The following is a 26,049-nucleotide window of genomic DNA, read 5'->3' on the forward strand; positions in this document are numbered from 1 at the left end:
ATTCCCATTCCCCGCCATCCCCTCATCTCTTATATTTTCTAGAAGATGTTATATACACGTTTGTTGATATTTATGGTGCCTTGTGCTTGAATTTCTGAAGAATTGGTGAGCAACCTGCCTTGCTCTACTCTGCCATCTGGCGACATATTTGAGGGTGTTTTCCTGCCATGTCATCTGCTTTTGTAAAGCTCATGTCTGCCTTCATTTTCTCAAAATCGCTGCTGTGCTGTGAGTCCTCTTTGCAAACCTTCTCAATCAATCGTCTGCCCCGTTCAAGTTGTTTCCATGAAGTTTCTAGGTGCTGTGTGCTAGGTTTCCAACCCAAAAAGGAAAAAAAAAAAAAAACGTGATTTCCTCTGCCATTTCAGTTATTTTCCATGTAATGCTTTCAACTTCACAGAAATCTGTGAAGGTCTGTTCTTGTGAGAAAACGTCATCACGTCCTTCACGATGTTTTCAAAGGGAAGTTTTACATGACACTTACTTGATTTTGTCTTTCTCCTCTGGGCTTGCGGCTGATATTCTTTTGAAGATTCCCAAGTTGCTTTGCATGGCTGAGTTTACTATCTCCTTTCCTTAATGCATTTGATTTATTTTTCAAAATCGTCAATTCCCTACTGGGCGTATTAAGTTATCAAACAGCTCCCATAGCTCTGTGGTCTAGCTCAAGGTACAAAGACACTGCATACACAGTGGGGACGACCTCTCAGGTCCCTTCCTTGGCGATCCCATAGGTAAGGAAAGCCCAGTCCTCCCTTGCCGCCGCCTCCTCTGGATTGCCTCCCTTTTCCTTTGGTTCTCCCTAGGTGCACAATGGCCAGAAGACACAGCAGCCCCTCAGCACAGGCGCCCACACCCAGAAATGAAAGTGAAGGGGGCAGACCCCACACGCCCTGAGGGTGCCGCCTGCCAGACCCAGGAACATAAGAGCTGTCTTGGTGGGTGGGGGTTTCTTCTTTCCCATCAGATGAGCTACTAACAGATGACAGGGAAGCTGAACCAGCTTAATAACATCTGTGAAAACTACTGACTGCCCTGAAATATTTGAGCACTACTGTTCACACAGAAACCCTGGTGGCGTAGTGGTTAAGAACTCCGGCTGCTAACTAAAAGGTCGGCAGTTCAAATCCACCAGGCCCTCCTCGGAAACCCTATGGGGCAGTTCTACTCTGGCCTATAGGGCCGCTATGAATTGGAATCAACTTGAGGGCAATGGGTTTGGTTTTGGTTTTTTGCTTTAGCGTTCGTAACAACATTTCCCTTCTCCTTTCAACCTAGAAGATTCCAATTCTGCAGACTCCAGAGGGCTTTTCAGAGAACTGAGAGGACTTTAGTGCAGGACCTGGGGGTCTATATTTTCCCCTGTACTGCCCGTCTTCCTTCAATATCCCCAACTAAGGATTAGCGTGAGCTGATTTGAAAATGAGGAGACTGCGCTAAAAGATATTTTTAAGAAATGCGACTTAATGACTTTAAATAGTGACACTGCCTTCCGGAGAAGGGGAAGTTGAGCTGAGTGTCTTCGAGAATGTGGAAGTACTTCTATAAATAGGTAAGAAACATTTGATAGCACAGAGATCACTTGGCAGCCCCTCCACATGCCCCGCAAGCATTTAAAAATAGGGCAATTGGGCTTCCCTTTTTTTTTTTTTTAGGACAGACAGATTTTCTGGTTTTCTCTCGCTGCAATCAGCACACTTTCTCTGTTAAAGAGAACCTGAAGGTGTATTTCCATTTTGCTCGCCACCGGCAGTGAGAAAGTGTTTTTAAATAGTGACCCAGTATCAACCCTGACATGTATGAAACGGAAACAAAAGTTTCACGGACTAGCACTTATCACTACTAGATGAAGCGCCTCCTGATATTTTCTCTCTTCTTTTCTATTCTGTTCTGTTCATTCAAAGGGAAACATATAAAAAGCTGACATAAACTTATCTGCGTAACTCGGGACCAATTAGTAAGATGGTTCTCAACCCTGATGATAGAAGTATCTAAAAAAAAAAAAAAGAGGTCCAAAAATACATCAGTACAGGGCCCTAACTCCAGACCAATTAAATCAGAATCTCTGGTAGAGGGCAGGGATACTAGAAGTCCCTCCAAAAATAAATAAATAAACCCACTGCTGTCGAGTCAATTTCAGCTCATAGCAACCCTTTCGGACAGAGTAGAACTGCCCCACAGAGTTTCTAAGGAGTGCCTGCCTGGAGGATTCGAATTGCCAACCTTTTGGTTATCAGCCGTAGCTCTTAACCACTACGCCACCAGAGTCCCTGGGTGGTGCAGATGGTTAACGTGCTTGGTTGCTAACTGAAAGGTTGGAGGGCTGAATCCACCCAGGAGCACTTTGGAAGAAAACCCTGGTGCTCTACTGCAGAAAATCAGCCACTGAAAACCCTATGGAGCACAGTTCTACTCTGAAACACATGCTGCTGCCATGAGTTGCAGTCACTGGCCACTGGTTTTTGTTGTTTTTGTTTTTAAGTTATCCTAATATGCTGCTGGAGCCCTGGTGGCAGAGTGGTTAAGAGCTCAGCCAAAAGTTCAGCAGTTCAAATCCACTGTCAGGTCCTTGGAAACTCTATGGGGCAGTTCTACTCTATCCTACAGGGTCACTAGGAGTTGGAATCAACTCCACGGCAACGGGTTTGAGTCTTTTTTTTGGGTAAATGCAGCTAGGATTCAGAATCACTGCTCTGAGGCATTTTGACCTCACATGGAAAAATATAATCTAGAAGTTTCATTCAGTATTACATTCATGTTGGGGCTACATAATTTTGAAAAGTTGAGTTTTTATATTGCTGTTGTTGGGTGCCATTGAGTTGATTCTGACTCATAGCAACCCTATAGGACAGAGCAGAACTGCCCCATAGGGTTTCCTAGACTGTAGTCTTTATGGGATGAAATCATCAGGTCTTTTTTTTTTTTACTTTAAAGAACAGAAATTTATTTGTTTATTGTACTTCAGATGAAGGTTTACAAAACAGACTAGTTTCTCATTAAACAGCACTCATATTGTTTTATGACATTGGTTACCAACCCCAGGACATGTCAACACTCTCCCTTCTCAACTTTGGGTTCCCTATTACCAGCTTTCCTCTCCCCTCCTACCGTCCAGTCCTTGCCCCTGGGCTGGTGTGCCCCTTTAGTCTCGTTTTATGGGCCTTGTCTAATCTTTGTCTAAAGGGTGAACCTCTGGAGTGACTACATTACTGAGCTAAAAGGGTGTCCGGGGGCCATACTCTTGGGGTTTCTCCAGTGTCTGTTAGGCCAGTAAGTCTGGTCTTTTTTTGTGAGTTAGAACTTTGTTCTAAATTTTTCCCCATCTCTGTCCAGGACCCTCTATTGTGATCCCTGCCAGAGAAGTCGGTGGTGGTAGCTGGGCACCATCTAGTTGTACTGGACTCAGTCTGGTGGAGGCTGTCGTAGTTGTGGTCCATTAGTCCTCTGGACTAATCTTTCCTTTGTGTCTTTAGTTTTCTTCATTCTTCCTTGGTCCCGAAGAGGTGAGATCAGTGGAGCATCTCAGATGGCCGCTCACAGGCTTTTAAGACCCTAGACACTACTCACCAATGTAGAATGTAAACATTTTCTTTATAAACTGTTACACCAATTGAGCGAAATGTTCCCTGAGACCATGGTTCCCACAGCCTTCAGCCCAGCAATTCAGTCCCTCAGGGAGTTTAGATATGTCTATGGAGCTTCCATGACTTTGCCTTGGACAAGTTGTGCTGGCTTCCCCAGTATTGTGTACTGTCTTACCCTAAAGAACAGAAATTTATTGTCTCACAGATCTGGATGCTAAAAGTCTGAATTCAAGGCATAAAGGGAAGATCCTTGTCTCTTTCAGCTTCTATGGTTCTAGGCGTTTCTTGGAGTTCTTTGGTTTGTAGATGGATCCTCATGTGCTGCCTTCCCCCACATATGACTCTGTTTCCTAGTTTGTCCTTTTCTCTTATAAAACAAACACCACTCAGAATGGACTGGGATTAGGACCCCCCCCAACTCTGGTATGACTCGGTTAATTTAACTGATAACATCTATTAAAAAAAAAAGTGAAGTCATTTCATCTGAATGAGTATACAGAATGCAGAGTCTGCCTCAGATTCTTGCACTGGGCCATCAGCTCAATGGAAACAAACTTTTTTCCTGCTCAGACATGCTTCTGGGTTGTCACTGGAAGAAGAGGTAGAGAATTGAGTGATTAAACTTGCACACACTCCTTCCTGGTCAAAAAGAAGGAAACAAAAAACCCATTGCTGTCCAGTTGATTCCTAAGCTCTTACCAAAAACAAACAAAAAAAAAGCTGCTGTCAAGTCTATCCAATTCATGGCAACCATGTGTGTGCGAGAGCAGAGCCGTGCTCCATAGGGCTTTTGATGGCTGATTTTTTTATTTTGTACTTTAGATGAAGATTTACAGAGCTAGTTTCTCATCAAACAGTTAGTACACACATTGTTCTATGACATTAGTTAACAACCCCACAGCATGTAAACACTCTCACTTCTCAACCCTGGGTTCTCTATTACCAGCTTTCCTTTTCCCTCCTGGCTTCCAGTTCCTGCCCCAGGGTCTGTGAGCCCCTTTAGTCTTGTTTTGTTTTATGGGCCTGTTCAACCTTTGGCTGAAGGGTGAACTTCAGGAGTGACCTCATCACTGAGCTGAAAAGGTGTCTGGGGGTCATACTCTCAGCGTTTCTAAGTCTCTATCAGGCCAGCATGTTTGGTCTTTCTTTTTGCGTTAGAATTTTGCTCTACATTTTTCTCCAGCTCTGTTGGGGACCCTCTATGGCGATCCCTGTCAGAGCAGTCAGTGGTGGTAGCCAAGCACCACCTAGTTTTACTGAACTCAGTCCGGTGGAGGCCATGGTAGATGTGGTCCATTAGTCCTTTGGACTAATCTTTGCCTTGTGTCTTTGGTTTTCTTCATTCTTCCTTGCTTCCAAAGGGGTTCGTCAGGTCTTTTCTTCTGAGGCGCTGTTGGTGGGTTCGAACCCCTGACCTTTCAGTTAGCAGATGAGCGCTTAACCACTGTGCCACCAGAACTGCCCCACAGGGTTTCCAAGGAATGGCTGGTAGATTCGAACTGCTGATCTTTTGGTTAGCAGCCAAGTTCTTAACCACTGTGCCACCAGGGCTCCTCAATGATCCTAGCTGATATATAACCGTATACTGTTACAAAAGGAATTTAAGGCATCTTACAAAAATACAATATGGAAGAATTAAGAGGAAAAATGAGGCAGGGGAGTAAAGGGGAGGGTTAGAAGAAGTGGGGAAGGAGGGGACGGTGCAGCAGGAAAAAGGCAGAGGAAGAGGTGCAGGTAAAGACCTGAGGCCAAGGCAAGAAAAAATGTGGACGAGGAAGGCCAGTGAAGGCTGGCTGATGTCTGCATGCAAAACATGCTGGAGGAGGCAGAGAGGGTTAGATTATTTGCCCATTTCCTGGTACACCTGGTAGCACACAAGCAGCAAAGGGCCCAGGAGTCAGTTGCTACCACTGCACTCTGGGAATCTCCTATGTAACTTTCACCTCCATCACTCTACCTCATCTCACCTCATTTCCATTCATCTGTAAAGGAAGGATAATGATATTGTACTGCAGCTCACCTCCTGGGGATGTTTTGAGCAGTGATGGCATATGTTTACGTGAATGCCTGGAGAAAAAGTATTTATTAACACAAGACCTGTTTCTTCAGTCTAGATGACTTAGTTGCATCTCTTCAAAATAGATGTACCTGACATGTATGAAAACACTCTCATTCATACTGGACAAAACAGACACGGAGGGAGTGGGCTGCTTTGGGCTGAGGTTAGAAGAGTAATTCCACACCAGGAGCACGACATTTAGTGAAATCAATCTATGTCTCCAGCTTATTGCGATGCTGTTAATGAGAGCCCGCGTCCTTCTCAAATGGAATTTTACACATTCAGCAGCAAGGCCGCTGGCCTACATTTCTCAGAGTTTGAGCATCCTCGAGAGGCCTGGCCTCTGAGGCCTGGAGTACAGGTAAGAGATTGATTTTATACAGGGGAAAATGCTACGCAGGTAGGCAATTTCTGAAATACAGTTTCCTGCTCTTCTTTTTATAAAGAGTTGTTCAAAATTGTTGATATTACCATAACCGTGGGTGAGCCTACTTAAAAAAAAAAAAACATAAAGCTAACCTTAAATGATAGTACCCAATGGATCAAAAAGTACTTGGTAAAACCTTTGGATAGAACCCAAGATGCCGTGGACAAAAGCCTTTATTTTAGTTTTGTTCAAAGATTCATCATAAAATACAGAAATGTGCTCAAGTAACAAAGAAATTTTTACATTATACTAAGGGGCATTTGTTCACACAGAAAAATCTGTGTGTTCAGGGAGTGGCTTACTCCTCAATTTGCACATAAGAAGGAAAAGAAAAAAGAAGAAAAAACTGATAACATTCATTGAGTTCCAACTACATGGCTGGCAACACACTGTAAACTTTTGAACATTATCTCCTTTATTTCCATAGCAGGCCTTCAAATGGAGAAGTGTCTCCATTCTGCAGATGAAAGAAATGAGGTTCAGAAAGGTTAAGTGACTTCTCGAAGCCATGCAGGGAAGTCCCTACCTGAGGGAGAATTTGAACACAAGTCTTGCTGGGCTTCAATGTCCTTAGGTGGATTCATGCACTGAGATACTTAATCTCAGAATTTCCTAGTTCGAACTGTAGCCCTGGAAACTGGAGAAGGCAAAGCTCATTCCTTCTGGATTTTCTAAAACAGTGGTGGGCAAACAATTTTTGAAAAGGGTCAGATAGTAAATATTTCCAGCTTTACAAGCCACACATTCCCTGTCTTACTATCCAACTCTGAGGTTGTTCAAAAATACTGCCAAAGACAATAGTTAAAGGAATAAGAGTGGCTGTGTTTGAATAAAACTTCATTAACAAAAAAACAGGCAGCAGGCTGGATTCTGACCCAAGGGCCACTGTTTGCGTACCACTGTTCTAAAAAATACCCATAAGAAAACCCTCTCAGTAGCAACCATTTCCAAACTTATAGAGGTAGGAAAATCGTTGTATTTATAAGGAAAAAAACATTGCCATCAAGTCGATTCCGGCTCATAGCGACCCTAGAGGACAGAGTAGAACTGCCTCATTGAGTTTCCAAGGAGCGCCTGGTGGGTTCCTTTGGGTTAGCAGCTGTAGCACCTAACCACTGGGCCACCAGGGTTTCCAATATTTATGAGAGGGCTCCAAAACAGAAGAGGCATGCTTTAATAAAGGGCAGTAAATGTCTTTCATTTTCATTAAGGCAAAATACACACCAAGAATTTAATTCTTTTTATACAGTATATTTGGCTTCTAAAAGAGAATACTTAATTTGGAAAATAAAATGGCCATGGTTTATTTTTCTTTTTGGTTCTGAGAAACTCTCCAAGCAATTTCCATAGGGAATAGCGTTTGCTAATCCTGATCCAGACTGGTTTATAATTTCTAACTTCCTTTGTTCCCTTAACACCCACCCCAAGGGAAAAATATATATATATATATATATATATATATATATATATATATATATATATTCTGTGATGAAACTGGTTATGTCTGGGTTCACTTCCTGTTTTCCTCTAAGGTTGTATTTTGTCATTTGTAAAGCATCTTTGCTGAAATAGTGTGGCAGGAAGGGTTGTGAATCTCAAATTGAAAGCTCATTAGATGCAAACAGCAAGCAGAAGCTTCTACTGGTAAAAGAGTGAACAAAAAGGCAGGGAGAGAATGAGGAAGGAGGAAAAAAGGGCTGTCTGGTGGGTGAGAGGCAGGGGAGTGAGGTGTCCTTTAAGATTCGCTGGCCTGATTTGTCTCTAGGTATCAGCATTGTATTTTCCTAACCAAACATGGAAACCCTTGTGTGACAAACTGCAGGTATCCCTAAGGGGACAAGGGGGCTGAGTGAATAGTACAACCCTGAATGCAAACCCTGGGCATAAAGTGACTGTATCTACAGGATTTCTGAACACCCTGGGCTGGAAGAGGAAATGTATAATGAGATAAACTTACAGGTATGGGTCTGGGGATCAAATAGAATTAGGCCTGACTGCGTATGTGAAAATGAGCTAGAATTAAGAAAATCATTCGCAATGGCATTTCACTTTGTATGCTCCCGAGGGGATTAGACAATCAGGTTTTATCTCTCTGAAGCCACATTTTCTAATTCTCTATTTTATTGTGACTTTAAAAATCATAGCTTTAAGCAGGAGATGAGGTGGATACCTGTCACCTTGAATTGGGAACATATCACCTGGGTGATTAAAAGCACATAATCTTTTTCATGCCTGGTTCTGAATTCCAGTTCCATCCCTTACTACTTCTGTAGCCTTGAGTATGTTATTTATTTTTTCTGTACCTCAGTTTCTTCATCTGGAAAATGCACACAGCCATACACTCTACTTCATGGAATTGATATGAGGATTCAATGGGTTAATATTTTTATCCATTCATTTCTCTGTTCATCAAACTTTGTCTAAAACCCTTAGATTGCTACCCAGACCCATCTCCCAGCAGATCCCTCCCTGGTCCCAGGCACCTGGCATATGTCATTACCTGGATACACTGAACCCTTTCACTACTGAGTGTTGTATCCTCACCTCAGAGAACACATTCTCAAGTCTTTGACTGCTCAGCACTAGTCAGAAATTAGGGTATAACTATGTTTGACAGCATCATGGATGAAGCCTACACTCCTACTTCTGCCTCATCTCCAATCACAAACACACCCTCACGTCTCATGATGCTCAGGGTACCCTCTGGACAGGCTGAAAGATACAGTGCCCTAGACCTACAGTCACTTAAAATGAACCACAGACACCTTCCTTCTCCTTTGCGTCTCAAAGTCTATTAAATTGGTACAGTTATGAGGGACAATGTGTCCTCTCTACAGTCTAATCCAGCCTGGCACCAATAACCTGATATTTTTTGGTTCTAAACAATTATGATAAAGTACATTGAATGTAAGTGACGACCTTTCTCTAGAATGCCTAATGCAATAGAGGCACTGGGGGAAAAAAAAATCCCAAATATGGAAAGCTAAACATGGTGGGTTCACATTAATACATTGTTGAAGAAGCCCTGGTGGCACAGCGGTTAAGAGCTGGGCTGCTAACCAAAAGGATTATGGTTCAAATCCACCAGCTGCTCCTTGGAAGCCCTATGGGGCAGTTCTACTGTGTTCTATGGAGTCACCACGAACTAGAATCGACTCAGTGGCACAAGGTTTGTGTGTTTTTTTTTTTTTATATAGTACTGAAAGTCAGTATCAGCATGTAAAATATGCTTAAGACTCCTAGCTCCATGAACTTAGTCTTAAACCAAAAACAAAAACCAAACCCGTTGCCATCAAATCAATTCCAACCTATAGTGACCCTACAGGACAAAGTAGAACTTCCCCATAGAGTTTCCAAAGAGTACCTTGTAGATTTGAACTGCTGACCTTTTGGTTAGCAGCTGTAGCACTTAACCAGTACACCACCAAGGCTTCCAAACTTAGTCTTACCACCGATCATTTCCCCCAACCCCAATCTTTTTAAATGAAGGAGACATTCAAAGAACTCCTCTTCCTCGGTTTTTTTACTCTTGGATTTCAATTGAAACCTTTATGTGAACAGTCCCTGTATCTTTCCTAATTGGGAAATAAAACCCATTAGAGTGGCTAACCCTCGAACTGCCTTCAGCTGCTACCTTGCAGGCAGAAAACAATCTTTTCCTTATTATATATAAATTCCCGGCTCTCACTGTGCCTGAAAAAAGCTACGCATTTCATTGTATTTTATTACGACTCTGGCAAGTTGGATACTGAAACGGTACAAAGATTCTGACAGTACTCTAAACGCGTGCCTCAGTGCTTCTGTAGCTGGACGTCGAGGGTTTAATCCGCACTACAAAGGTGCTGTCTAAAACTGGTAATAAAACAGGAATAAAATATGTCAATGTAAGACCCAAAGGACATATAATAGTGACATGTGCTACTCCACGACAAGGCCATAATGAAATATGCTAGGAAGAGAAAAGCCTTACAAAAAAAAAAGAAGAAGCAGAGAACTTTTGACAACTTTTAGGGAGCTAGAAATGGTGAAGATACAATCTATTATTTTATTTTTCTTTTTTCCATTTCCAGACCAGGATTAAAACTCAACAGTCCATTAGTAAATCATCAACAGCAAGAGATGGGAGAAGTTTACAGTAGGCACAATTCGGGCTCTTTGCACAATGACCCCTTACTTCCCTTGTCACCCATAAAGGCAACCACACTGAACCATACACAGACCCACACACTCCATCCCCTTGGCACTAACTGACTGAACCAGGAGTGAAAACTAAGAATTTGAAATTAACACTGAAAGATTCTAATTTAGCTCCTGCTGGCCTCCTGGGCAGAGATGTAAACACCACACTGTGAGGTGGATATATTTTACCTGTCCATGACCTTAAAAGTGAATGTAATTGTTAGACATTAACAAAATTACATCGGTTTGGATGTGCAAAAACAACATTTTATCTTTCCTTAGCTGAAATTATTTCCTATTTTGAGCCCCCATTATCTCTGAGGCAGATTATTTAATCTAGTCATTTTCAGAAAAACTCAAATGGAGTGGTCTTTCATACCATTCAGACTTAAAACAAGGTCAATCAAGACTTCTCCTTTGTGGGCTTTCTTCCTCTTCTTGTTTCCTATTAAACATTATTGGGACTTTTGCAAATGCCACTGAGGGGGTTGCCATATAAAATACTGGACATTCAATTAAATTTGAATTCCATATAAGCAAAAAATAATTTTTGAGTATAAGTACGCCCCGTGCAATATTTGAGATATACAAACATGCCATTCACCTGAGATTCAAATTTAACTGGATGGCCCATATTTTTCTTTGTTGAATATACCAACCCTGCACTGAAGCTGGAAAGTGAGTATCTACTTCTCTTGAGTGGCCTTTTTCGTCCTTGTGTTGACCACCGACTCCATCACTAGCTCACCCTATACAGTCTTTCCATCATGCTGCTTACGGCTGAAGATCTGTCAATGGCTTCTGGTTGCCGGGGCCACATGAGTCATGCTCCTTGCTCCTTGACCCTATTTCCACGTACCTTTGTGTCTTCTGGTTTACTTTTGGTCACTTTTAGATGACCTCCACACCACTCTATAGCCTGAAGGAAAACTGGGAGCCATCTCAGGCACTCTTATGTACCTGAAATATACTCCACTAGACCAAAAAGAATCAGTCGATGTTCAACCACTTTAGGAGGGAGGATATGATCAAGAACCAATGGTACTGAAGGAAGAAGTCCAAGCTGCACTAAAGGGGTTGGTGAAAATCGAGGCTCCAGGAACTGACGGAATACCAATTGAAATGTTTCAACAAACTGATGCAGCCCTGGAGGTGCTCACTCATCTATGCCAAGAAATTTGGAACACAGCTACTGGCCAACTGACTGGAAGGGATCCACATTTGTGCCCATTCCAAAGAAAGGCATAGCTTCTAGCACTACAGCAACATGGCAAGCCGCCACAGTATGACCACTCATCTGTCTGCCTGTGACTCCAGTAGAGCTAGAAATTCTAAATAGCTAAATAAAAACGGGAAAAAACGTACACAACAAATAATCTACAAAAAACGTTCTGAGCAAGAGTTCTATGATTGCATTTTCTGAGCATTTCTAAAACGGATGATCCCTATGCTATAGCAATTATTTTAAAACAAAGAAGAATCTTTAAAACAGGCACTCGGAATACAATCCAGCCAAGACAAAACACACACATAAAAATAATAGATCGAACATATGTATAAATATAGAGAAAAAATCTAAATATAAAACTCTATCAATATATTAAAGGAATAATTTACTGCAATAAAATGAGATAAATCAGTAATGAAGCAAATCTATTAACATGTATCTTAGTAGATAATAAAAAGGAATACGGCAAAATCCAATAGTCCTAGATAATTTCTCAAGAGAATTTATAAAGAACGTATATCTTAAGGTGATCACAATAAAAACTGCAAAGGAAAGAATGCCTTCAACTTACTATTACTATTGGCATATTTTTTGAAATTCAATCTGTGCAGTATAATTATAACAGATAATTATTTTCTATTCAGATAATTGTTTTCTTACATATTAGAAAGAAAACAAAATTTCAGTTATATGCTGATGTGATTATATACTTAGAAAATCTAAGAGAATAACTTAAATGTCTCCGAACAAGAAATCTGGTAGCTAAATACAAATAAACCTCTAAACCAAGATTGGCAATTAGAAGATTTTAAAAAGGACTAATCCAGTGATAGATAATGACATCAACAAGTATAAAAATTATAAATAACCCTAGCAAAATAATGCAGGTCCTCCATGAGAAAAACCATGAAAATTCTATGAACTGAAATAATTAAAGGTAAAATGCAACAATGTCTGCAACTGTTTTTGTATGGAATTGGCAAAACAATCAACAACAGTTTGATCTAATGAATGGATTACTCCGGAAAGAGGTAACATCAAATTAAATCTTCCTCTCACCCTATCTTCTTCTGTGCCCTAATTAACATTCCTCTACCTTTTTTTCCTCGTTTATGGCTCTTATAATTCTGCAATTCCTTATTTTTAAAAAAGTTTATTTTCATCTCTGATTATTATTCATCTCACTTAATTGATATCTAGGTTTTTTGCAATATTGGGTCTCAGCTGGTGTGTCTAATGGGATAACTCTCTATTATGAAAGTCTGGTTTCATTTGAAAACTTTTCTCTGTTGATGAATAGGTGTTGGGTGTCAGAAAAAGATGCCAAAATCCCACAAGATGAACAGATGGCTGGATGAGCTTTCCAAATACTAATATCTCCTAACTGAAGAAGACAGAAATAGTAGCAGATTTAGCTTTCCATCTTTTCTACAAAGTTGCTGATGACCTGAGTAGTTATGGTTATAGGAGACATCCGAATGGGCATGGAGGGGAAGAGGTATTGTAAAATTTTGCGGTGGAAAAAAGTCTTCTGAAAACATACATGGAATTTTACATAGTGCAGACTTCTGAGCTGAATTCAAGATGTGACATGAACTGCTTCCACGATAGTGGTGGCTATCATTAAAGAAATGAATTTTTTTATGATTCTATAAGCCCTGGTGTCCTCTGTTCCTTAGACCCTAAAAAGAGGTAGGAGTGGGTAACGAAGGGGATATGCTGATAATAAAAACAAGAAGAAAGCATCCACAGTGAAGCACGGAAAGACAAAACTATGAAATATCCAACATAGTAAGCGACAGAGGACAGTGAGAAGGTCTAATAAAAATTCCTTTGGAATCACAGAAAAGAGAGAGAAAAGGAGACAGAGGCAATATTTAAAGAGATCATTTTCAAAACTGATGAAACATATTAATCTACAGATTCAAGAAGCCAAAGCAATATAAATAAATAATCCACATTTAGGACATTAGGGTTAAACAGCAGAAAATTAAAGAAATGATGAAAATCTTGAGAACAATTTACATTGCCATCAATGGAATGGCAGATAGCTAACTTTTCAACAGCAATGCCACATGCCAAAGAAAATAAAAATGTGTCATCAAAGTGCTGACAGAAAATTGCTAAGAGAATTATGCGCACACTGAAAATATTCTTCAAGAATGAAGTAAAATGAAGACATTTTTTCAAACAAGCAACTGAATATGCTACCACTGGGCCCTCTCAAAATTCTTAAATTTAGTCTCTAACGAGAAGGAAACTTACCTCGGGTGGAAGCTGGAAGATATAACAAGCAGTGGTTAAGGATTTGGCTGCTAACCGAAAGGTCAGCAGTTTGAATCCACCAGCCGCTCCTTGGAAACCCTATGGGGCAATTCTATTCTGTCCCACAGAATGGGTTTTGAATTGGTTATGTTCTTTGTCTTCATCTGAGTGGGAATTACTCAGCTATTTATAACAATAAATTAATTTGTTCATTTACATTTTATGCACATTTAAAATGTTTTCTTTATTTCATAATAATTTAAAAAAATAAAAACTTCTAAACACCCAACTATAGCCCTCAGAATGAATAACTAGGAAATATGCTGAAGGAAACCACCTGTATTATGATTTTCTGCCGGTGTCAGGAGGGCCTAAAAACGGGCATGTTTGCGGTGCTTGGGGGCCTGCGCACGTATTTGCATGCGTGAGGTACGTGCACCTTCACATTTTGGAGCAGGAGATTCAAGACCAGGGCGCCACCTCTATCTTCTAGTATATCTTCTGTGGGTATTGAGATTACTACAGAGAAGATGGAGCCCTAGTAGCACAGTGGTTAAGAGCTTGGCTGCTAACCAAAAGGTTGGCAGTTTGAATCCACCAGCCAATCCTTGGAAACCCTATGGGGCAGTTCTGCTCTGTCCTATAGGGTCGCTATGAGTCAGAATCGACTCGACATCAGTGGGTTTGATTTTTTGGTTTTACAGACAAGATATGGCGGCTATTATACAGCATTTCAGGGTGTTTTTTTTTTTCCTACCCAGTCGACAATTATTTCTTTATTATATGCCACTAATAATTTCTGTACAAATTCATTTAAATATAATTACTAAAAGTCTATATAAAATGAATCTATATTTCCCCTTTCTGAATTGTTTACAAAATGGAAAGCAACTTCTTTTATTCACATGGGCTCATATTGACACTTTGAATTGCCATGGAAGGAAAAACTCAGAAAAAAAATGGACTTCCCGGCATTTTTTGGCCTTGAAACAACAAAGCTAGAAAGCCTAACTAGAAGTATCAGCTATGTTTTCAGATATCTTCCTTGGAAAACAAGAAATATGACAACTAGAATTGTGCAAAGAAAAACAAATGGGATGATTTACTCCAAGAAGTCAAAAAAGTCCAAGTGTCATGCCAGAGGGTAGAAATAGAAGACAGAGGCTTTCTGCAATGAGTTAATAAGATAAAAAGGAAAAAAATGGTAGATGCTTGCAATCCTTTAAAAAGCTAAAATCAAATTTTGGCCTACCCGCTGAGGCAGGTGTAGCATGCTAATTACGGCAGGAATTTTTCCATTAGCTTCATTCCAGGTTTCCTTTTATGCCCTTACCCTTATGCTTCTCTCTTTTCTACGACTGTAACTTAAACAATCTTTCTGTGTTATGGGACCTTAATCACTTTTGTTGTAAGACAGGATAGAAAAAATCCAGTCTGTAGAGTCCTCTTTCTGGTATATTTTTTCAACTGCTGGTGTTTGTCGAATCTGAGATGACAAAAAGACATGGGTAGCGTTTCCTATATACATATTTTTCTTTTGTGTCATTTCTTAACAAATGTAAAGTCTTCTGTGATGATTTGCAGAGAGGCAAAAGTTGGCGCCCCATAATGAAATGGAATGGCTGCCATGATGAATGAATTCTTTACCTGGAAGGGTATCAAAGAGATTCCCACACCCTTAGGGTTCTTCAGAAATAGGCAGGAGATATTAAATCCAATGGTGGGCAACACCCCAACTCATCGAAGCCAAACTGATAAAATAAACGCAGTTCAATCAGTAGGACCAGGTGGCAGCCACCCAAGAGTTTTGAAAGAACTCAAGGATGAAATTAGGAAACTGTAGGCCAAGATGCTGGATCCAACATGACAAACTGCCACTGCCAGTGAACTGGCAGATTGTGAATGTCATTCTGCTCATTAAAAGGGGTCAAGAGAGGACCCAGGGAACCTTAGAAAAGCATGTATCTCTTCCGCTTGTCCAGTCTCCAATAAAGAACCGCATCATTAGACACCGAAACAAAAATAACTTCCTAGAGGAAAGACAATATGGTTTCTGAAAAAGGAAAGCATGAGTCACTGATTTATTATTGGTTTCTGAGGCATGTACATAAAAGGCCAAATGCTGGCATAGTCTAAAGACTTTTTTTTTAAGTGCCAATATTACATGAGATGTGAGGAGGTAATGGATAAATCAAACCATATGGATAAGACAAACAATAATTCCAACACTCCTTCAAAAGAAAATTCCTATTGAATGGCAAGAAGGGACACTCTTGGAGACTTGAAAGAGATCAGTATGTGACCATAAAGGACATACTACTTCCTGCCGAGAGGAATAAACTTGAAAAGCTCATTACCATTTGGTGGTATTGGGAAGCGAGGCAAATTTCAGTTCACTTCAGCAAACATTTTATTGAACATGAATTGAGTGCCAGGCTTTGTACTAACTAGTGGGATGACAGTGATGAATAAGATCCTCTTCCTGCCCTCAAGCAGTTCACATTCTATTAGGAGAGAGAGATGCATAGATGATTCTGAGAACCGTGGAATGGGTCCTCATGGTGGCATACTCAAGCCCTGTGTCAGGTGCACATTTATGACTAGATGGTAACTTAACGATTGAAATCAAGTAGCACAATCATGGTTATGTGGTAACACAGCTCTTGGGGCCACAGTCAGCAATAGAACTAATATAGGAGGCTATGTGGACTACAGTGCCCTGGTGGTGCAGTAGTTAAGAGATTGGCTGCTAACCAAAAGGTCGGCAGCTCAAATCCACCAGCTGCTCCTTGGAAACCCTATGGGGCAGATCTGCTCTGTCCTATACGGTTGCTATGAGCCGGAATCGACTTGATGGCAACGGGTTTTGCCTGGTTTTTTTATGTGGAGTATGGATCTGGACCAAAGTGGCAGTTCCCTTATTAAAATCCATGCCAATTACAATACCAACAATTAAGCCCTAAAACCCAACTGTATTTGTTTGTTTGACAAAGACATAATGGATTATGTGAGACTTTATATCTCTTTACTTTGTTGAGAAGGAAAGCAGTCATTACTGATAATGCTATGTTGGGCTTTATATATACATATATACAAAATTTCTAAAAAGCTTCATAAAAAGAAAATTAACTTCTGTTTATTACATTAAAAAAAAAAATACAAGGAGAAAAAAAAGAGCTGGTCCCCAATCATGAATGTGATGAGTTCCGCCAGTTCTACGCAATTCTCAACCTTGCTCACAGGTCTGGGAAGAATTTTCTCAGCTCTAGCAAGAAGATCCAGGATATGAGGGATGATTTTGGTGGAGCCAAGCACAGGAGATTGATGGCTCTCCTACAAGTCAGACGTTTCTCTTTCCTAGTCAGTTTTAAACACCTACCCTCTCCTGTTTCTGCTACCTTAGTTTGGAGACTGTCATCCCAAAGAAATTTGCAATGCATGTGTATAAGGGAAGTGTGAGTGTTCTCTGGCATGAGAGAAAAAAGAAATTTCTTTGATGATCAGATTGTTCAGTATTTTCGAACCATTTAATGGCACTTCCAAAGGAACTTCATGCAGAAAAACAAGAGCTAAAAAAAAAAATCCTCACCAAAAAAAGATGTAATCTATTTCCCCTTCCTTCCTTCTTTCCTTGCACGATTTTTAAATTGCATATACTTGTCATTTGCAGTATCAATTATCATTCAGGATAGATAAGAAAATGGGGTAACTGGTTTCTCAGGTGTGGTATTCCAGCAAAAACTCCTGCCTTCTGCTGGCGGACGGCACTGGGAGACAAAATTAGTCTCCTTTTTTAATTTTTATTTTTCTTTTCATTGCAGTGTCTGGTCCATATCACACTCTTAATATTGAATGAATACCTTACTCCTTTTCTTCCTGCTACTCTTTTTCTAAGAAAAACCTGAATCTACATTCTGAACCTCCTCTAAAATGAAGATGAAAGGAAAAGAATTGCAAGGGTATCTCCAAAGACCACACACTGAAAACCTAGACAGTTAACCAGTTATCGTCAAGTCCATTGTGACTCAAGGTGGCTCCATGCCTGGCAGAACAGGACTCTGTTCCATACGGATTTCAAATGCCGATTTTTCAGAATCAGATGGCTAGGCTTTTTTGTGAGGTGCCTCTGGGTGGACTCGAACCTCCAATCTTTGGTTAGCAGCTGAGTGGGTCAACAGGTTACACCACCCAGGGACTCCTTTTTGAAATGCTGGTGGTTGAGAGTTGCATGCCAATACCCCTAGTCGGAGAACCAAAAATACCCCAAACCCATTGCCATGGAGTTGATTCCGACTCATAGCAACCCTATAGGGCAGAGTAGAAGGGAAGGGGGCACAAAACGTCAAGTGATAGTATTAGAAGGAAGATGTTCGCATGTGTGTTTGCATAAGGGTGGCTGTATAAATGCCTTGTCTATCAAATTGACCAATATAAACTCCCCTGTGTTGTCAAAGGAAAGCCTGGTGGCATAGTGGTTAAGAGCTGTGGCTGCTAGCCAAAAGGTTGGCAGTTCAAATCCACCAGGTGCTCTTTGGAAACCCTATGGGGCAGTTCTACTCTGTCTTACAGGGTCGCTATGAGTTGCATTCCACTCGACGGCAACGGGTTTGGTTTTTTTTGAGTGATGTCGACAGTTAAAGCACACACACATACACCCAGACACACTCAAACTCTGCTAGTGAGAATGTAAATGATTTTTTGAAGAAAAATTAGAGAACAAGTATAAAAAGCATCATGAAAGCTGATCCTAGCTCTTCCACTTCTGGAGTTTCATCCTAAGGGAAGAATGAAAGATGATCACAAAGACTTAGCCTCAAAGATTGCAGCGATATTTGTAATTGCCAAAAAGTAAAAACCCATTTAATTGTTCAGTAATAAGGGGTTGGTCAAGTTAATTGCAGCAGATCAAACCGACAGAATGCTATGCAGCCATTATGATTGCATAGAAGGCATGTATTTGTTGACATCTAACAAGGCTCACAACTTTGTGAAACAGAAAACGCATGTTAAAAACAAAAAATGATGCAATTTTTATAGATTAGGTATGTGTGCATTTGTAGACATTTATAAATACATATGCATTGGGAAATACATAAAAGGGCATTTTCAGATATTAGGCATCTATATTCATTTTTCCCCATTCCTTGGCTTCTCTGAATTTTCTGATTTGTCTATGATGAACATGAATTACTTCTGAAATACAAATACAAAAGAGGATACAATTTTTTAGAAAAAGCCCTTTGTGTCAACATAGCCTTTCTGGAAAAAAAAGAGAGATGTCCCTTGCATTCTCTGTAGCTTCTAAGTTAAAAGGGAAGGCCATATGAATTACTATCTGATGATATTCGTAGGTAGTAATAGAGAGGAATACTCTGTATTCAAAGTCATTTGATTTGCATGTTTCATACTTCCTATATCTGTTAGGTTTTTAAATTAAAAAGTCCTTCTAATAAACACTAAGAATCAAAAAGCCAATGTTGAGATTTTTTTCATCTACACAACTGACTCCTAGAATATATTGCCTTTTATTTTAGATCATAGCATGGAAACTGTGTTTGATCCAAGAACGGACACGTAGATCCAGCATTTACAACTAAAGTCAACCTATTTATAATCACAGATTTTTTTCAAATCCCTGGTTTTCTTTTTATCCCTGTGATGCGAAGAGGGTTAGTGATGGTACAACCTGGAGAACAGCACCTTGGCTTTGTCTCTGAAGTATTCCCCTTTACTAACACAGGAGATTAAATTTGCAAACACCACCAGCTAGTCAATCAGAAAAAGAGCATTGTGGTTGTCAGGGCTTTGGGGGCATAAATTTCCCCCCGAGCAGAAACACATTCACTAAGTAATTTGCTTTCTTTTAACTAGCATATCCCCTTGTATCAACTGGAGAAATAAGTCCAAATTAAAATCACTATTCATCAATGACTGCTGCACGTATCTGGTAATAAAGGTCATCAACTATAACTTCAATCATTCTATCTCAGAGCTTCTCAAAAGGAACAGTTTGGGAGTAAGAGAGGAATCAGAACCTCCGAGTTACTGCTAACACAAAGACGCATATTTCTGGGGATTTTTAATTTATTTAAATTCAATGAATTTTAATGTTTTCCTTTTTTCAGTGAGTACTTGCTAGGCACTGGGGGATACAATGGTGAACATACTGACATGGTCCCTCCTCTCGCAGAGCTTACATTAGAGCAGAAGAGAAAGACACGAAATATAGAAACCATAATTACAAATTGTTGTGATCGCTTTCGTAGGAAGACAGCCAGGTATGAGAGAGAATAATGGGGAGATGCCAATTTATATTGGGATATCTGGGATGTCCTTTAGAAGGTCACGTTTAAGTTGCAACACAAAGGATTAGAACCATTGACCCTCGTTCTCATAACGCTCTTTTCTCGATTTCATTGGCATTACACTTTCCCGGTCTTCCTACTACCCCTCTGGCCATTCTGACTCACCTTCACTGGGGGTTCCTCCTCCTCTATCCAGTCTTTAAACAATGAAGTTCTTCTATTCCAAACTTCCAACCAGGGTGATCCATTTTACTCCTCTGACTTTAACTATCACCTGCATGTCAACAATTCCCTGATATGCTTTTCCAGCCCTGAGTTCTTTTCCTAGCTCCATCCAGATCCATATATCAACTGCCTATGTGACATTATCATGGAAATATCTCATAGAAATCTCCACTTGAGCATGTCCAACACTAAAATCAAGATATTTTACTCTGAAGATCCTCCTCCAGAGATGTCTATCTCCCTAAGTAGGACCATTCACTCAAGTGCTGTATCAGAAATCAAGGAGTCAACCATGACACTGCTTCTTCCTCATCTTGGTAATTTTCTTGTCTATTAAAAAATTTAAAGTATGTCTTGAATTTCACCACTTTTGTCTATCTCCTTGGCCATCAATTCTTGCTTGGATACTTCAAGCCTTCCCTTATTCTTTCATCCATTCTTGCCCCACTCCAATTCACTGTCTTAAACGAAAATATTTTCAGATTACTCCCTTCCTTTAAGATTCTCCCACTGTTCTGAGGATCAAGTGTAAAGTCATTAGATGGTCTCTAAGATCCTACGTGATCTACTCATTGTCTTATCATTTAGTCTCATCTCATGCCAGTCTTTGCATTATTCTCTGTTCTCCAGCCACATGGACTTTTTTCAGTGTCCAAAATTAGAAAAGAACCTTCCTTTCTTCAATGCTTTGCCCATGCTGTTCCTTCTACCTGGAACATCTGGGGTCCACCTGCTATGTGTTCTCAGAGTACTATACAATTCTCTGTATCAAATAGGGGTACATAGAGCTGCAAGTAACAGATTACACAATAGAAATGGCTTCAGAATTAGGACATTTAATCAGCTCATTAGCGAAAAAGTCAGGAAGGAGGCATTTCCAGGACTAGTGCAACATTTCAAAATCACTAGGAAACTCTGGTGGTGTAGTGGATAAGTGTTCTGGCTGCTAATCAAAAGGTCAGCAGTTCAAATCCACCAGGCACTCCTTGGAAATTCTATGGGACAGTTCTACTCTGTCCTATAGGGTTGCTATGAGTCAGAACTGACTCGATAGCAATGGGTTTTTGGTATCGTAGGCCAAGACTTTTCGCCTTTCTGTTCTGCCATTCTATGCATGTTCACTTTTTGAATTTAGGGTCATCACCTTATGGTAACAAGGTGGCTGTCAGAACTCCATGAGTCATGTCTTTACATAAGTGCATTCAAGGCAGGAAAAACAGGAAGGGCCAGCACCAGAATGCTCTCTTCTATCAGAAAGCAAAATCTTTCTCAACAGCCTCCATCACATTTTCCCTACATCACATTGGCCAGATCTGTGTCAAAGGGTGACTAGCTTCAAGGGAAGCAGATTAGGTAAGTATTGGGAGAAAAGCAGAAGAGGAGGTTGGATTTACGATCAACAGTACCTGATACATTCTTTGGAGCACTTATCAAAGTAGTAAGTAAAGAATTCAATGCATAACTTTTGTTCATTGGCCCCTCTGTGAGATTATAAGCTCTTTGACTATGTCAAAGGGAATATGTCTGCCTTTTTCACTATTATAAGCCCAGAATCGGCACCGTGCTTGGTCTATGTAAAAGATCAGTCACTGTTGGTTCTTAAACTGACTGTCATATCTCTTGGATCAGCACTTCATCCAGTTAAAACGAGAACATTCATTTGATTAAAAAAATAAAAAGGTGATTTTTAAAAAAGTGCTCACTTCTTTGCATGATGAACACAATTCTTCCAACCCCTCAATTCCAGCCACGTGAGTAGAGACGTGGGTACTATTGCTGTCACCAAGACCCAGGAATGAATTCTTTTTTAAAAAATAAAACTTTAACCCCTGTTATAGAGTTATGTGATCCATAAAATTTTAAATTGCCTCAAGTACATAAATGTAAATCAATTCTTTCCGAAATCACCCAAATATCATTCAGCGAGTAAAAAATACAAAAGCTAGAAGTCATTAAAAAGGGTAGTCACAAAATCTTGGGTTTAAATTTTCCACCCCCAAGAGCATTGCAACAACAGATAAGTATGTCATTCCAAATGGCTGATTAGGGAGAAAGCAAATGTAAAATGCCTGGCACATAAAGGATGCCTGACACAATTCTGTTCTTGTCTCTATGCCAAAGGAAAATCTGGGTTTACTCCTAGCTTTGCCATGACCTAAATATGTTACAATGGGCAAACTGATTATGTCCCTTGGTTCACAAATGATACACCAAATCAAATTCACTGCCGTCGAGTCCATTTCGACTCATAGGGGCCCTATAGGATTAGATTAGAACTGCCCTGTAGGGCTTCTAAGGAGCGGCTGGTGGATTCGAACTTACGACCTTTCATTTTGCAGCCATAACTCTTAACCACTGTGCCACCAGGGCTCCCACAAATGATATAGTAATTGTAAACTACCTTCCAGTTATAACTGCACAATTTAAAAACTCCAGGCAAAGGCTGGGATAGCATTCGCTCTCAGGGAAGAAGGATGGTACTGGAGACAAAAGGTTCGAAAAAGATCCTAACAAAATTAAAAATTTTTTCTTGTTAAGTTGTTTAAACATGCATCGTAACTAAAGTTAAGATATCACCAAAAGTAAGATTCATCATTTTTTACGTACCACGGAGAAATAAGGTAAGTGGCATTGAACTCGTGCAACGAGAGCCAACCCAAGAAAACATTAAGGAGTAGATTCATATCCCTGAGAGTGTCTGTCTCTCCAGGTGCAAATGATTCCTAATTTCTGAGGGACATTCTGTTTGGTTGTGTCAAAACACACGGGGCACTGACACACAGATACCACACAAATTGAAAAACAAATCGGTGCTCGCTTCAGCAGCACGTACACTAAAATTGGAATGATACAGAGAAGATCAGCATGGCCCCTGCACAAGGATGACACGCAAATTCATGAAGCACTCCATATTTTTGTATATAGTGAAGTGTATATAAATTTTTGTATGAGAGACTGACTAGATTTGTAAACTTTCACTTACAGCACAATAAAAAAAAAAATGCATTGTAAATGTTCACACATGCCAAAACAAAACAAAACACAATAACCTTGATGGTTGCTTAACATGGTGAATGTAATTAATGTCACTGAATTACCCACATAAAAATGATTTAAATGGCCGATGCTTTATTATATATATATGTATCCTACCACGATAAAATTTTTTAAAGTTAAAAAAATAATAATAATACTCTAAATAAAGCGTTATCAAAATCCAAAAGAAAGCATACGCACACATGCAAAGCTAGGTTTTAAGTTTTAAATATGGTTTTCACTTGAAATAAAATTTCTCAAAAACAGAAAGTGACTTTAGCATTGGCAAAGGGAGTTCCCTAAGAAAAAAAATATAAACAGATGGCTAAGAAAGATCGCCCACATGCTGAACACAGATCTTGAGGAGGCATTTCTAAGAATGAAGTGGCACTTCCCAGCCTGGGCCACTTCCCACAAGGATCCTTATGTAACCCATGGAAAACACAGGGTTTATACCTCTGACCAGCCTCAACAACTCTTTCCCCACTTGCCCGGTAGTGACCAAGACTTGTTTCCAACTCTTCCCATTGTTTCAAAGAAAGCTGAGTACCAATCTCTTGAGACAGGCCATCCCCTAATAAATCAGCAGTTGGTGATCAGTCTCAAACTAACATCTTCCCTTATAATGGGCCGTTAAGACCTAGCTAAGTACATTAAGCATTCAGTTTAATGTATGACACATATCTGTTTCACTTTTTCAGTGAGTAGTTTCAAGATAACTTGATTCCCAAACTTAATCAAGGAGAAAAAAAATCTTGGCAACATTTAAAACTCAGTTTCAAAATATAATCCAAATGAGGGCGAGAGACCATTTTGTTGCAAGCAATGAGATTATATAACACCTAAATCAAATCCACAGAATCATCTGTGCAGAAGGATTAGGTCTTTTCTTTGGGCCTACTGATCTTTCCTTTCAATCCTATCAGCATTTCCCAAAGACCTCCATCTGCATCTGGCCCACGTCACCAGCGCAGAAACAAAATGGAGCCCTCTGCAAACACGGCGACTTAACACACTCGATACCCAAAGACCACAGAAGAAAAACTCACGGAGCTGTCTTTCACAAGCAGAGCACAGCACTGGATTCCAGCCATCAGCATCTTGTGTGGGTTCCAGGCCACAGAGTCAGCCCTGTTGTGTTCAACAAAGAGAAGGACAGGGTAGGGAGGGGAGGCGATTAGTATATGCTGAAGGAAAGAATACTATCATTAGCAGCATCCATGTTCAGTAACCCAAGTTAGTGTTCTATAAAATCCCATTTTGGGGGTGGAGGTGGGGTTATTAAAAAAAAAAAAAATTATTTTGTTTTTGTCTGTTTTCAGAATGAAACCTGGATGGGCAAACTCCAAAGAGATTCCCTCACCTAACTAAAAGGCAGCTGTGAACTGGAAATTATATTTACCTGTGGATGCCACACAGAAGCTTGCGGTGCTTCCTGGACATCAAAGCTGAGCCACCCCAAGAAGCCTGTTGAGATATTTGTATAACCAAAACAACATTATTTCAATGTTACTTGTATATCATCTGGTTGTCATGGAAAAGCCTGAGTGACAACCTCAAAAAACCAAAAACCAAGCCCATTGCCATTGAGTCGATTCTGACTCACAGTGACCGTATAGGACAGAGTAGAACTGTCCCACAGGGTTTCCAAGGCTGTAAACCTTTACGGAAGCAGACTGCCACATCTTTTCCCTGTGGAATGGCTGGTGGGTTCAAACTGCTGACGTTTTGGTTAGCAGCCAAATGCTTAACCACTGTGCTACCAGGGCTCCACATCTATCTTATTTCACACTCTGTTTTATGCCATGTTAACCAATTTGTATTCCAGGAAATTCTGATCACTGGCTCTACTCAGGGAACCAGATCAGACCTCATCACAATAGATGGGCCATCATGGACCCTTAACGGCATCATAAAGAAATTGATATATTAACCAGTTGAACTGTATGTGGATGAAAAGAGGTTAAAAATACGGTTCGTGCCCTCTTGAAACTTAGAACCTAAACCAGACATCTTCTCAATGCTGGCATCCTACCACACAAACTGTACAAATGCTGACGACAAAACATGGTCTAAGGGCCAACATTTCACGTAAGAAATGATGCACACGCTTGGCAAGGTGCATAGAAGGGAACACAGGAATTCATATTCAGCTAGGATGGACTAGGTGGAAACAGATCCTGTTAATGAAAAATTAAGAAGCCCCTAGGTGATGCCATATGGAAATACTGTAATCTGTCAAAGATTGCATTTTACTTGGATCCACAATCAAGGCCCATGAAAGCAGCAGTCAAGAAAGCAGATGATATACTGTGTTGGGCAAATCTGCTGCAAAAGACCTCCTGAAAGTGTCGAAAAGCAAGGATGTCACTTTGAGGACTAAGGTGTGCCTGACCCAAGCCATGGTGTTTTCAATCGCCTCATATGCATTTGAAAGCTAGGCAATGAATAAGGAAGACCAAAGAAGAATTGATGTCTTTGAATTACAGTGTTGGTGAAGAATATTGAATATACCATGGGCTGCCAGAAGAAGGAACAAATCTGTCCTGGAAGAAGTACAGCCACAGTGCTCCTTAGAAGCAAAGACGGTGAGACTTTGTCTCACATACTTTGGACATGTTATCAGTAGGGAGACCAGTCCCTGGAGAAGGACATTATGCTTGGTAAAGTGGAGGGTCAGTGAAAAAGAGGAAGACCCTCAAAGAGATTGACTGACACAGTGGCTGCAACAATGGGCTCAA

General features: G+C 40.2%; 1 protein-coding gene and 1 non-coding gene across 3 annotated transcripts in view; one reads left to right on the forward strand and one right to left on the reverse strand.

Annotated features, from left to right (window-relative positions):
* The window catches only part of GADL1 (glutamate decarboxylase like 1), a 150,308-nt gene that overhangs the window by 92,627 nt on the left and 31,632 nt on the right, over positions 1-26,049 (reverse strand). For both annotated transcript variants that reach the window (XM_010595539.3, XM_010595538.3), the window contains exons 9-10: positions 24,711-24,775; positions 24,358-24,439 (exon numbers count right to left, since the gene is read on the reverse strand). In XM_010595539.3, the coding sequence (XP_010593841.1) occupies positions 24,358-24,439; positions 24,711-24,775 (147 nt within the window). The remainder of the gene's footprint in view (positions 1-24,357; positions 24,440-24,710; positions 24,776-26,049) is intronic.
* On the forward strand, positions 23,083-23,189 carry LOC111752176 (U6 spliceosomal RNA). The gene has a single exon (XR_002787177.2). It is a non-coding gene; the product is annotated as a U6 spliceosomal RNA (small nuclear RNA).

The sequence above is a fragment of the Loxodonta africana genome, chromosome 27 (assembly GCF_030014295.1).
Source record: "Loxodonta africana isolate mLoxAfr1 chromosome 27, mLoxAfr1.hap2, whole genome shotgun sequence".
Classification (NCBI taxonomy): Eukaryota; Metazoa; Chordata; class Mammalia; order Proboscidea; family Elephantidae; genus Loxodonta; species Loxodonta africana.